Here is a 13,106-nt window from a genome sequence, read left to right as displayed (position 1 = left end):
AGGTTTCGTCAGTCTGAGTTAGTCAAATCGAGTGGATATCTGCCACATTTAGTCTTTTTAGCATCAAATTCCCTCTTTGTGTTTCCTCATACAGTGTTTCCCTGTTGAGCTGCAGTGGAATTATAGTAACAAAAAGAGGGACTTTGCCACTAAAAAGACTGTAACGTTGAAAGACATCTACTTGATCTCAAGCTTCATATTAACTTTTAAATATGTTTTGTGAAGGAGTACTGTGGATTTTGGTCCCCATCACTTACATTGTAAGTGCATTATGAAGGGATCTTCTAAGGGTCAGTATGAACAGGAGGAATGATTAGAGCAAGAAAAAAAGTCAATGATCATCTCCTGACTGTTGTTTCAAGACACACTTGACAATTGTGAACTTATCCTACGATGCAAGTGGACTAAATCTTCCTCTTGTGTTGCCTACATCACAAACTCCCCTCCCTCAAATCACTGCTCCGCATCTTCCATCTATCCTTCCATCTGCGTGTCAGCCTGCACTGCAACCCACCACTATTTTCTAGGGCTATTTTTATTATTGTTGTCATTGGTAAACACCACACATCTGCCTACCCAGACCTATTTCCCATTGGTTGGACTATATGTCTGTTACAGCACTTCCGTCCGTTTGGCTGCTTTTGATTGGCCGGAGTGCCTCTTTTTTTTCCTCTTCTTCGCGGCGGTGGGTCGGAGCCGCTGTATCCCCGGTCTGGCACGTTCCTAGCCAAATTCTCCACGGTGTAAAATTGGATCCCCCCTTTTCACAAAACTAAAAAACAAATCCCTGTAACCGCCCGTACGTTTGCGTTTAAAAACACACCTCCAAATCTCCACCAGATACCTCAGAAGATGGCGGTGGTGAGCGGGATGTCGGGGTCGGCGGTAGCCCGGCTGGAGGGCCGAGAATTCGAGTATCTGATGAAGAAAAGGTCGGTGACCATCGGCCGGAACTCCTCGCAGGGCTCGGTGGACGTCAGCATGGGACACTCCAGCTTCATCTCCCGGCGACACCTCGAGATATTCATTGCGGGAGAAGACGGCACCGGCACCGGGGAATTCTACCTCCGATGCCTTGGAAAAAACGGGGTGTTTGTGGATGGGGTGTTCCAGAGAAGAGGGGCTCCACCTCTCCAGCTACCACGAATGTAAGAGACTGATATAACGAGTTGTGTTTGAACTAAAACAAAAAAGTATCTGCGGATTGTGGGTTCATGTGTTGTTATTGTTGTGTTGCACGTGTTGTGTCAAGCAAAGACGAGCCGGATACGTGCTGTATGCCGATAACGTCACGCGAAAAATCTCCATGCTCAAATACGCTGCTGTAATCATGTCATTGCTTACTGACAAAAACAAACACACGAACAACTTCATTCATGACCTCATGTAAATCATTTTGTTATGCTGGTCTATTCGGCATACATGTAGTCCACCAAACATACGTCAGTGAGACGTCAGACAGTCATGCTTTAGCTAAGAATCAGTGCACTGTTATCTGCAGCTCAGTGAAGGTTAGCATTTCACGTGAAAATGATGCATTCAGTTGTGTTAATATTATCTTCCCGTTGTGTTTGACATATGCCGAATTGCGGAGTGTTCCCTAACAACTCAAAACTAGTATGAGTGTTCTCAAATGTTGGTATTTATAGGTAGCCAAGTAAAAATATCATAACATGGCTGTTTTTTTAATGGAATTTGGTTGGAGTTGCTTTAAATGCCAGAGAACTTTGTGTATTTTGTTTTGGCTAACACTCAAGTGCTGCTGTCTCACCTAACATGCTAACCAAACAGGCTAAAAGCTGCTTGCATAGATAATATTTCTGACCTGATGTAACACAGGCTGCAGTTTATTTTACTTACTAAAGACAATGATGATTAATTATTGTTATATACATGGTACAACACAATTTTTTACGTGTGGCATAGTGTCACAAGGGCGGCCATGAAGTTTTGATCTGGCTCAGTGTCAACTTGGCCTCATGTTTCCCCTCACTATGTTTACACTACGCAGCTTGTTTGTCTTTTATCTTTTGAGGTTGTAGAAAGCCGAAAACACCACAGTCAGCTGTGTGTGAATTCACATTTCACATTCAAACATATGTTGCAGTAGGATATGTTAACCTTGCCACCACGCTAATGTAGTAATTCATTCAAAGGTGTCTGCAAACCAGTCCAAATATACCCTATTAAATTAGGAATGGGTATGTTAGATATGATGTGTTACATAATGGTCATGGTGGACGTCCATATTTAAACTGTGTGAAGCTGAATCACAGTGCTTCTCTCACTTAGACCTCCTCAGCCTGCTTGTTGCCAGGCAGAAGGCTCAGTGACACTGTAATAAGCATTGTGGTCCTGACTTCCCCAGCAAAACTATTTCTCATGTGTGCATGTGTAAACAAACATGCAGCTGAAAAGTAAATACATCGGTGTTCAAAAACCAAAGTCAACCTCGCTTAAAGGCTTTTTTGTTTTGCAGGTGTTGTTTCCGATTCCCCAGCACAAGTATAAAGATCACGTTCACAGCGTTGTCCAGTGACAAGAAGGAGCCAAGGAACGTGCCGGAATCACCGGTCAAGCCCGTCCAACCTCAAATTTCCCCACTGACCATCAACATTCCTGACAACATCGCCCACCTCATGAGCCCACTGCCTTCACCCACAGGCACCATCAGGTGATTTTATTATTGAATTAGTCGCTTTATCAATGTGTTCATAATGTAAGTTCCGAATGCAGCAATGTTTTTGTTTATTTCACAGTGCGGCAAACTCCTGTCCATCAAGTCCACGGGGGGCGGGACTCTCCAGCTACAGGACAGGCCGTGTTCTGGCCTCTGACCTAATAGGAGATAACTCCCAGTCGGAAAACGACAAGGAGGCCTCTGGTGAAGACAGCCCTAAGGTGAGAGTGGGACAGTGCAGGTCAGAGGGAGAAGTGGGCAAAATGTGGATGAGTACTGTGTTTGTGTGTGTGTGTGGGATTCAGAATGGATACAAGGAGGATTTTTCAAAGTGTACATGATGAAGGCAGCAGGCATCAGAGACTCTCTAGTGGTGTCTGGGTGCTGTGAACATCCTTGGTTACTCATTGAAGTCTAAAAATTGCCCAACGCTCACTACAGCGTAGACTTTGGAGCACAGACAAGGTTGAACTTTGCAAAGTGTGAGTCTGTTTATGCACGCACTAGTGTGTGACCAAACCAGAGAGAGAAAATGTACGGCTTGTTTCAACTTGCCTTGTGTGTATTTCATTAGCAAAACAAACACATGAATCATAATTTGTCTCTTTCATCTTCCGCAGGACGACTCCAAACCACCGTATTCATATGCACAACTAATAGTTCAAGCTATCACCATGGCCCCGGATAAACAGCTGACACTGAACGGAATATACACGCACATCACCAAGAACTACCCCTACTACAGAACAGCTGATAAAGGCTGGCAGGTCAGTGTCTTCACTGTTTACTAGCAGTGTTTATACTGTCAGTGTTTTTCTCTGGTTAAATAAGTAATTCATACATAGTTGAGTCACGCTTCCTCGGCTCAGCACTGACGGCCATTCTAGCATCATCAAGGGCAATGCACCTGGAACAAGCAGCGGTCTGTTTACCAGTGTTGCAGAGATAATTATCATTTATCACATTCTGATATCTGGTGGGACATTTCAAAACAGACCAGCACAGCAGAAACGCTTGAGAGACTGTTACTACCTATATATGTTCACACTGTACAGAACCGAGCAGCCACCCAACCCCTGGTTGGTTCTAGAGCTGCAACGATTAGTCAATTAATCAATTAGTTGCCAACTATGAAATTAATCACCAATTGTTTTGATAATCGTTTTAAGAACATTTCCAAATTCTCTGATTCCAGCTTATCAAATGTGAATATTTTCTGTTTTTTTTCAGTCTTCTATGAGAGCAAACAGAATATCTTTGGGTTTTGGAGTGTTGGTGGAGACCAAAAAAAGATATCTGAGGTTGGGTCTTGGGGTTTGGCAAACAGTGATCGAGATTTTTCACTGTTTTCTGACATTTTACGGACCAGACAACAAATCTATTCAATCGAGAAAATAATCAACAGATGAATCGATAAAGAAAACAACTGTTAGTTGCAGCTCTAGTTGGGTGAAAGGTCCAATAAAGTTGATTCAAACAAGACTACCGCATCTTCAACAGTATTGACAGAGAGAAAGGCAGTGTTACTTTGTGCAATTCTTCTATGAACAGAACAAAAAAGAAAAATATGGAGCCACATGCCTTTTTAAATATACTCCAATTTTATCATTGATCTATAGACAGCAGCTATGTTGGGAAATCTTCTCAAACTGCAGACAGCCGACCAAAACGTCTGAGCTGCCATCCAACAGTTGTTGGACGTGCAGATTGTTGATGGTTCGGGCGATGAACCAGGCGTCTTGACATCAAACTGCACATCCAACGACAACCAATCGTTGATAGCTAGTCCGGGGGGACCAATTCAGGTTTAATCTGACCGGCTTAAGTCATTTGACAGCATATTAATTAACAACAGTTTTGATAATTAATTAATCTATCAAGCAAAGATGCAAAACATTCAGCCTTTCAGGAGGATTTGCTGCTTTTCTCCGTTTGATGCTGTAAATTGAATACTCACGGGGGTTTCGGACTGTTAGTCGGTCGATATGAGAAACTTGACGACGCCATTGTGGGCTCTGAGATACGGAAAAGGATTTTTTTTTTTCATCAGCCATCAGCTGGCTAACCAGCAGCTCCTTACCTGTGAGCTCATACCCTATTCAGACATAAAACGTGTCTTAAATGACTCCCTGAAGATAAATCGAGAGAAGGAGAGAAGAAAGGAGGGAGAGAGAGAGAGAGAATCTAAAACACACACTCGCGGTGCGGAGAAAGAGAGGGAGCGTGACATGAAACTGAAACTGAAGCTTTTATTCGGTAATTATTCAGCATAAGTCTGTGGAATGACACTGCAGACTAGAGTCTCCGCTGACAGTGACGGAGTGACAGCTGTCTCATATGAATGGGTCTGATGTGGGTTGAGTAAACCTGCGTCATGCTGCTGTCTGAAAGGTATCAGAATGTCAGGAACTAGTTTCTCTCTGTGGCTGCTCATCTGGAGCTGAGGCTGCTGTTCAAACACTGCCTGTGTCCTAGTTTCATACTACAGATTTTTTTTTTCTAAGCAGGCTTTGAGGATGTAGTGTGTTCACGCTGGCAAAGTGACAATTTAAGTACACTCACACCAGTCTGTAGGAATACTACTAACTATAGACTGTGACTGAAAACCATATTTGATTTTAAAACATTGATGACGATGTATCTGTCGCAGATGCCTTTAGAGGTTTTTTTTTAAAAATATTAAGATGCATACGGGACATTTTATGACTGTAAAATCAACTTGTCAGTGCTCTTTGTCAGACAAATGAGATAACAGAGACACTGTTTCTAAATGACCTCAAACCTAGTTTGACATTTCTGCAAGTTCTAGTTATTTATTGGCCAACATATACACCAATACTTATATACCTGCACTAACCTGATATCAGCTGATATATCTATTTGGCTCCATTAAAAACTCTTTCAGTGTGCTGTTGATGGACATTTTTCTCCCACGTTGCAATGCACAAAAGAAATGGAGGAGCAGCTCACAGCTGGAAATAAATAAAACTTAATGGATGGTGGTGAAACAGCTCAGGAACGTCTCAGAAAGCAAAAAATAATCATAACTTTAGGAAAATATTTTGCTTTCTCTCTGAACATTAACTGGCTGCAGTTTGCTGGCACAAGTGCTGTATCATTTCCTGACAATAGAAACTTAGATTGGTATCTAGTACATATAGTACATATTGTATACAGTAAGTGTGTAGTGTAGATAGTGGGGAGAAAAAAGCAACAATTTTACAATATTCACTATGCAGCTGAATCCACACTGACACACTGGAAAAGAATTCTTGCTGTGTTGCACCATTTGCAGCCTTGATTGCTGTTTGCACCTTGTTACCATAGAAGAAGAGTGATTTTCCTTCTCTCTCAGTCACAGCACAGAAACAGAAAGAAATGTGTGTTGGTGTGTCTCCAAAATGTGTTGTCTAAACATGCTTGCGGTCCTGAGAGGCCTCGCTGCTCCTCACACTCAACCAACAAGAGCTTGTGCAACAACGTGGGACCTCTCTAGTAGCTGGGGATGTAACGTAATCGTTTCAGACTTGTACAATTTTTTTAGTAATTCTCAACGTGTGTCTTGTATATATTTGTGTTTTTAAGAACTCGATCCGCCACAACCTCTCTCTGAACCGGTACTTCATCAAAGTGGCCCGCTCTCAGGAGGAGCCGGGCAAAGGCTCGTTCTGGAGGATCGACCCCGCCTCTGAGGGCAAGCTGATAGAACAAGCCTTCAGGAAGCGCAGGCCCAGGGGAGTGCCCTGCTTCAGGACCCCCGTGGGACCGCTTTCCTCCAGGTAATCTACATCACACAAGTGTTGTCCTTTTAAATATACTACTCACACGGTTCATGTGTCAGATTTTTGTACATGTCGATAATCATTTTCCCCGTCGCAGGAGCGCTCCAGCTTCTCCGAACCACACAGGGGCACTGTCTGCCCACTCCAGTGGAGTCCAGACCCCAGACAGCTTGTCCAGAGAGGGGTCCCCAGTCCCCATGGAGCCAGAACCAACCCCACCGCCCGCCCCCGTCCCTGTCACCTCAGTCCAGCCCAAACTCGCTGTCATCCAAGAGGCTCGCTTTGCACAGAACTCCTCTGGTAATAAAACATATAGTGACAATTTTTTTCCATTCATTGTGTTCCAACAAAAAGCAAAGATTAGCTAACAATGGTGACCACCAGCACCTCATTATTGGATGTTTTTTAATAATAGTGCATAGAGTGTATAGTGTACGTGCTGCTGTCTATGTTTACAGTAGTGAATGATGGTTGACATGAACTTTTAACCCTGTCTGCTGATAGGTTCCCCGCTCAACAACCAGCCAGTATTGATCACCGTGCAGCGGCAGATGCCTCAAACGACCATGAAGCCTGTGACCTACGCCATGGCAACGCCAGCCATAGTAACGACGACAGGTAGCCCCGCCCCCGTCATGCAGACGGTGCACGTCGTCCACCAGATCCCAGCTGTCACCATGGCAACTGTTGGCGGACAGCCCACTGCTACAGTGAGCCCAGAACCTCAGGAGAACGGAGGAGGGGACCACCAAGAGATCAAAGGTGAGAACTGATTCATGTTGTTCTCTCATGGGGCTCACATGTTGGAGCTGCTGCAGCCTGCAGAGTCACATAATGTCATTCTGTGAATCTATATGTGTGTCGGATTTGATTGTAAATGTGTCTCCCTGTGTGTAGTAAAAGTGGAGACGGTCCCGTCCATCACAGCCTCATCTATAGGCGGAGTCAGTCGCATCATCCAGAGCTCTCAGGCTGCTCCCCTGACAACAGTCACCATCGTGCAACAAGCCCCGCTCGGCCAGCACCAGCTTCCAATAAAGGCCATCACACAAAACGGGACTCATCTGGTCCCCATCAGTACTGCTGCTAGCACAGGTGACACACACACACACACACACAAACATTCACAGACACAAATACCAGATACTGAAACCTAAGGTATGCCTCTGCCTTTGCAACTGTGCAAATATACACAAGCAGTGCACAGACAGTGTCATAGGCTACCAGCAGACTGTTGCATTGTGCTATGCTCTCCTCCTCTCTCCCTCCTCTATCTCTCTCTCTCTCTCTCTCTCTCTCTCGCTCTCTCTCCCCCTTCTCCCGCCCTCTCTCAACCTAACTGGTGGAGGCAGATGGCCGCCCACCCAGAGCCTGGCTCTGCTTGAGGTTTCTTCCCATTAAAAGGGAGTTTTTCCTTTCCACTGTCGCCAAGTGCTTGCTCATGGGGGAATGTTGGGTCTCTGTAAATAATATTGTAAAGAGAACAGTCTAGAGCTGCTCTTTATGAAAAGTACCCTGAGATAACTTCTGTTATAATTTGGTGTTATATAAATGAAATTGACCTGACACATGTCTATACAACACTTCACTACTTTTCAGTCTTTTTGGTGTTGAAATGACAGTATGTATGACCAGTAAAAGACTCTGGGCTGAACTTTAAGCTGATTGGTTGGTTGAACAAACTGTTTGATTTCATCGGTTGTTGTAGCAATCCCCAGTTTAATTAAAAGGAATTCACACTACCTATCTTTTGAAGACTGAGATGAGTACATTTTGGTCAGTAAGAGATTGGCAATGATGGTAATGTGATAAATTCTGTTTATTGTCCAGTTAGGAATGAAGGACATACTGCTGTTTTAAGACACACTTGAAAAATTATGTCCTTTAAAACCTCTCTCCCAGTATGTCATTTTATATCACAGTATTGATATACGTATATTGTAATGTAGCACATTTTCAGGAAAATCAATTGAGACACTGTTAATGGATAAAATAACCAGGCATAAATGTGTATTTTCAGCTCTCTCAGCAAATCCCAGAAATACCTGGAAAATAAGGTATTTCATCACACGGATGTAAAAATCCTATAAAAATCCAGTGTTGGCATAAAGCAGTGCTGCTCATTGATTTGCAGCATCGTCCATAACGGCCTAATATACCCAGAGATACAGTTTTATACCTCAGTATATAACAGTATGGCAAATCTCTGAGAGAAGACAGATTTATATAATGTCCTGGTAAATAGTGTCATATTTCCCAGCCCTATGTTCTGCCCTGGTCTTTATGGCAAACTAAAGTCCAGCCTGTTTAAATTTGTAAAAAGAACCCTCTCCTCTTGCCTGACAGATGTACACTATAATATTATAAAATATACAGGAAATATAAGTAAATATTCAGTAAATGTATTGTCATTTAATATTTAACAATATTACACTGTACACCTTTTTTTCCACCCTTTCTGGAGTCTCTTGCTCTTGCTGCTATTGCATCAGGAGCTGCAGTGTGAACTGTAGAGCTACAGTCTGTAGTTTCTGTATCATACACTCATTCCACTCCACTGAATTTGAATGTAGCAGCTACAGGCTAGTATTTGGCTTTAGGGTAGTTTTTTTTAGATGTGTATTTGCAGAAGCATGTTTCATCCTTAACTCATATGAGGACGTCTGATTATCAAGTCTTTGAAAGATAGTGTAATTAATATTCTGTAAACAGTGTACATAGCGTATAGCACTGAGAAGCAGCAGAAGCAGCAACAATGTTATAAAAGTATAAAACAAAGGTTGACAGTTGTAAGTGATTTTAAAAGGTTCAGATCCAAAGTTGAAACTGTGATGCCACAGAACTGAGCATGTCTGGCTTATTATGTATATTTCTGATTGGCCAATAGGCCTGTTGCTGTTTTTTTTAAAAAAAAAAAAATATATATATATATACTCAGCCAACTATATATAAACAGTCAACAGGAAGGTGTTGTTCTTATTTAGAATTTGTAAGAGCTGATGGGAACCTTGTGTTTGAATAGACTAGTGTATTCTTGACGGTGAGTAAGAAATGAACCAAAGACTTCAGGTTATGATATTGTGGAGGAATATTATCCCAGCATTATATTAACCGCCACGTCAGGAGTGTATGCAGTCTGGAACGTTTGTGTGTTTATTTTAGATTGCTCAGTGAAGTGATGTATTATACTGTAACTGGTTATCATGAAGTGATCGATTAAATTTGCATTTAAATGATGCATTAATAAACTAAAAGCAAAAAAAACAAACAATGAATTATTTATTGGATCTTTGAATGACAAATAAATTGATAATTGAATTTTAAAATAGAAGAGCAAAAACAATTAGTAAAATTGTCTTTTTTTGTTCTTCAATTTACTAATGTGTCTGCCAGTCATATTCTGTCTAAATTCATTTGTCTCCCAGTTTAACATGTTCACTATCCATTTAGTGACCACTTAATTTTTAAGATGTGTAAGCAGTGGGTCACCTAAAAAATTAAATGAAGCCCAACCCACAGAGCAGCAACAGGAGCTCTGATTGGCTGGCTGTTGCATGTTGGCTAGAGTCATATGTTTAGTCAAGCCAATCAGCGGACCATCCGCCAAACCTCTCCCCCAAACAGTAATTATCCAATCACAGCTTAGGAACTGTAACTAGAAGAGTTGGGGGGATAATGGGCATAAAATCTGCCCTAATGTAAGCTGCAATAGTTAGCATTTCTGGTCAACTAGCTTAACAAAGTATTATTTCCAAGGCCAAGGAGCACACCTTTAGCTAACTACATTTTGTGGGTGTACAAATTATGTGTTTTTTAAAAAAGCTCTGTTCAGGACTGGAACATCCACAGTGTATCATCTCCTCTGTAAGGAAGTCAGTCCTGGATGCTATCAGAGTTTAGGCTAAAGTTAGCAGCTCTTTCCTGCTCTAATGAATTTGGCGAAGTTTAAACTCCAGTAAACTCAGCCAGCGTTAGCATTACTTTTGCCCAACATGTTGGAAAAGAAGCTGAAAGCCGTTTCTTTTTTACCACCAAAAGTAAAAAATAGTTTGAAAACTATGAAAAAGTGAAAAAGTATGTAAGCTAAGCAGCTAAACAGGGTTATATTAGAATGAAATAACAGTTAATTAATGAAACTAGGACTAACTAGCTGTGGAATATAAGAACAAGGCTGTTTCTTTATTTCAATGTCTTCTAACATGGAACATCAGTTGGTGAGGATGCTAACATTTAGCCTGGGACCTGTTAGCTTTAGCCTCAGTCTTTGGCATGATATTGCGTATGTAGCATCAAGTGTATATTTAAAACCATTTTTACAGGATCCTGCTTTTAAAACAAGTCAGCTGAAAACATTAAAAAGTTAGCTGGAGCCTGTGTTTTCAACTAACTCATGGAGCTAACGTTAGCTTAATTAGCTATCCAGCTACACCTGATAAAGTCAGCTAGCAACATTTCATTTCAGCCAACAAATCGGCAGCCACATGCTAGAAATGAGAAGCTTGCTTTTGTCTACCTCTGCCTGAAATTAAAGGACCCATTTTTTAAAAACGGCGACCATGAATTTTGTGTGGTAAATCTGCCACAGTTAACATTGTAAACTATGTTTTTCACCATTTGAGAATAGAAAGCTTTAAAGGTGTAGCGACAATGACTAAGGGAAGTGTGGCTTAGCAAATGGTTAATTATTAATTAACTATATTGTAACAGTTCATAATTATTCTGGTGGCACACTCCTACTCCTTACAGTAGCTTCAGCCAAAGTAACCATAAAATAATACTTCATTTTTAATAAATCTGGCCTTTTTGTTTTGTCCTGTTTTGTTTTTAACCAGCTGTTGCGAACCCTCTCCATCTCCTGGCGACCCACGCTTCGGCCTCCGCGTCCCTCCCTACCAAGAGGCAGAACGGAGAACTGCAAGACCAACCCGAGTCGAAGAGGGTGAAAACAGCAGAGGAAGTGGAGGGCGACGCAGCAGCTGCAAACAACAACAACAACAACAACGGCACCACGGACACAGCCGGAGAAGGAGGGGTCAGTGAACAGGTGGGCGACAAGTAGCCCCCCTGTGTGCACCCTGACCCCTCTGCTCTCCTGTATGCATTGAGCCTCACACCTTCCACACTCTCACCCCCTCCATCCTTAACTGGTTTATCATCTACTCCAAGGTGCCAAAAAGAGAAGAGATGTAGAAACACCTACGGACTACAGAATGTTCAAAACCTCCTCCTCCTCTTTGTGTATTAAAGACCATGAAATACGATGCAAAAACTAAAGACCAAATTGAAAAACGAATCAAAGAAGAATATAGATGCTGATGACTGTGAATCCCCCTTGAAGTTCGAGACCCAGATGGCACGAAGAAGCACAGGAAGTCTTCACTCTGAAAGAAATACTTATAACTACAGATTTCCAGATCAGACTTATCGGACAAGCGAGGGAGCGCTTAAACACGCTCCCCAAAAAAGAGGGAAAGGAGCCGACAGCCTCATCCTGGTAGCATTACAGACAAGCGCTTAACTGTGTGTCGGATAGAAAAAGCAAGTGAAATCACCAGTAGTGTATTCCGCAAAGGGAAGTGTGTGTACGTGTGGACATTCCCATCTTCGGCAGCTAGCCTCCATGTCGACCTACCTAACCCAGTCGTGAGTAGATATGCAGTATTCCGTTGTACAAGTGTATCTTTGGATCTTTTTGAGTGTTTCTCCGTTTCCCAAGGCACAGATACTATCTAGTAATAATTAAGAAACTAAAAGCTATAAGTGGGGTCTTTAAGAACATTTAAAACATCACCTGATATTTTGGGAATCCTTTTGTTTGTTTTTGTATGTGGACTCTTTGTTCAGTGAAATGAATGTAGTCTCCTTTTCCTTTTTAAAGAAAACACTATCTATGGAGTGGATGTTCTTTTTTTCTGCTCATTCATGCAAATGAAATTTCTTTACCACTGTACATCTACAGATTTTTTCATATTTTACAAATATCCTATGAGATAAAAAAGTATATTCCCATGCGTATTTGACCATATGCTTCATCGAGCTTGCATGTTACGGATCTAGAGACAATGTACTTGAGCAGATTATCTGAATATGGAACTGAAGAAAACTTAGACTGAATCTACGCTATATGATTCTGACCAGTGCTGCACTTAACCCTCTTTAGTTTTTCTTTTTGTAATTTTTCATTTGCTCTCCCCTGTCATCATTGGCTGTTTGTTATCTTTGTGTTGAAGTTGGCAGTCTCTTCGCTTGGATTATTTCATTCTGTTCAGGCTACTAAAACGTCTATTCAGATTGTATTCTATGTTACACGAGGAAAAACAAGTGATAGGTGTTTGTTCTGCTTCAGTGGGTAAATGCTTTTTTTATAAATTTATTTAAAACACATAACCTCTTAGTTTGTATTTCTTTTGAGTAAAAACCTTCGCTGCTGGGCAAACGCAAACTCAAGAGTATGTCTGTGTGAAGAATTCTTTCTTTTTGTTTTATCAGAGAGAAGATGTAATATTGAAACTAACTGAACTAAATCTTCCAGGAATCAGAAGAGTTAACATGTGAAACGGAGTAAAGTGGGCTTCACCGCACATTCCACACAGTTCAGTTAGACTGTTCCAGGAAGCCTGTGTACCCCAACCAGTGGAAATACT

At 41.7% G+C, this 13,106-nt stretch overlaps 1 protein-coding gene across 1 annotated transcript; it reads left to right on the top strand.

Annotated features, from left to right (window-relative positions):
• The first annotated feature begins 668 nt into the window (after nt 1-668).
• Nucleotides 669-12,849, top strand: foxk2a (forkhead box K2a). Its single transcript, XM_044337031.1, has 9 exons — nt 669-1,148; nt 2,480-2,674; nt 2,760-2,901; nt 3,301-3,447; nt 6,266-6,459; nt 6,560-6,762; nt 6,967-7,224; nt 7,360-7,557; nt 11,295-12,849. Exons 1-9 carry the CDS (start codon nt 853-855, stop codon nt 11,519-11,521), a joined length of 1,860 nt encoding a protein of 619 aa, XP_044192966.1. The 5' UTR covers nt 669-852; the 3' UTR covers nt 11,522-12,849.
• The last annotated feature ends 257 nt before the right edge of the window (nt 12,850-13,106 follow it).

Source organism: Thunnus albacares, chromosome 20, assembly GCF_914725855.1.
Source record: "Thunnus albacares chromosome 20, fThuAlb1.1, whole genome shotgun sequence".
Classification (NCBI taxonomy): Eukaryota; Metazoa; Chordata; class Actinopteri; order Scombriformes; family Scombridae; genus Thunnus; species Thunnus albacares.
This window is presented reverse-complemented; position numbering and strand designations above follow the sequence as displayed.

Excerpts from the sequence above, each read along its gene's own strand:
- foxk2a (XM_044337031.1), top strand. The coding sequence starts at position 853 with ATGGCGGTGGTGAGCGGGATGTCGGGGTCGGCGGTAGCCCGGCTGGAG. Across the intron at positions 1,149-2,479 it reads CCTCTCCAGCTACCACGAAT|GTGTTGTTTCCGATTCCCCA; the intron begins GTAAGAGACTGA and ends TTTGTTTTGCAG. Across the intron at positions 7,225-7,359 it reads GGACCACCAAGAGATCAAAG|TAAAAGTGGAGACGGTCCCG; the intron begins GTGAGAACTGAT and ends CCCTGTGTGTAG.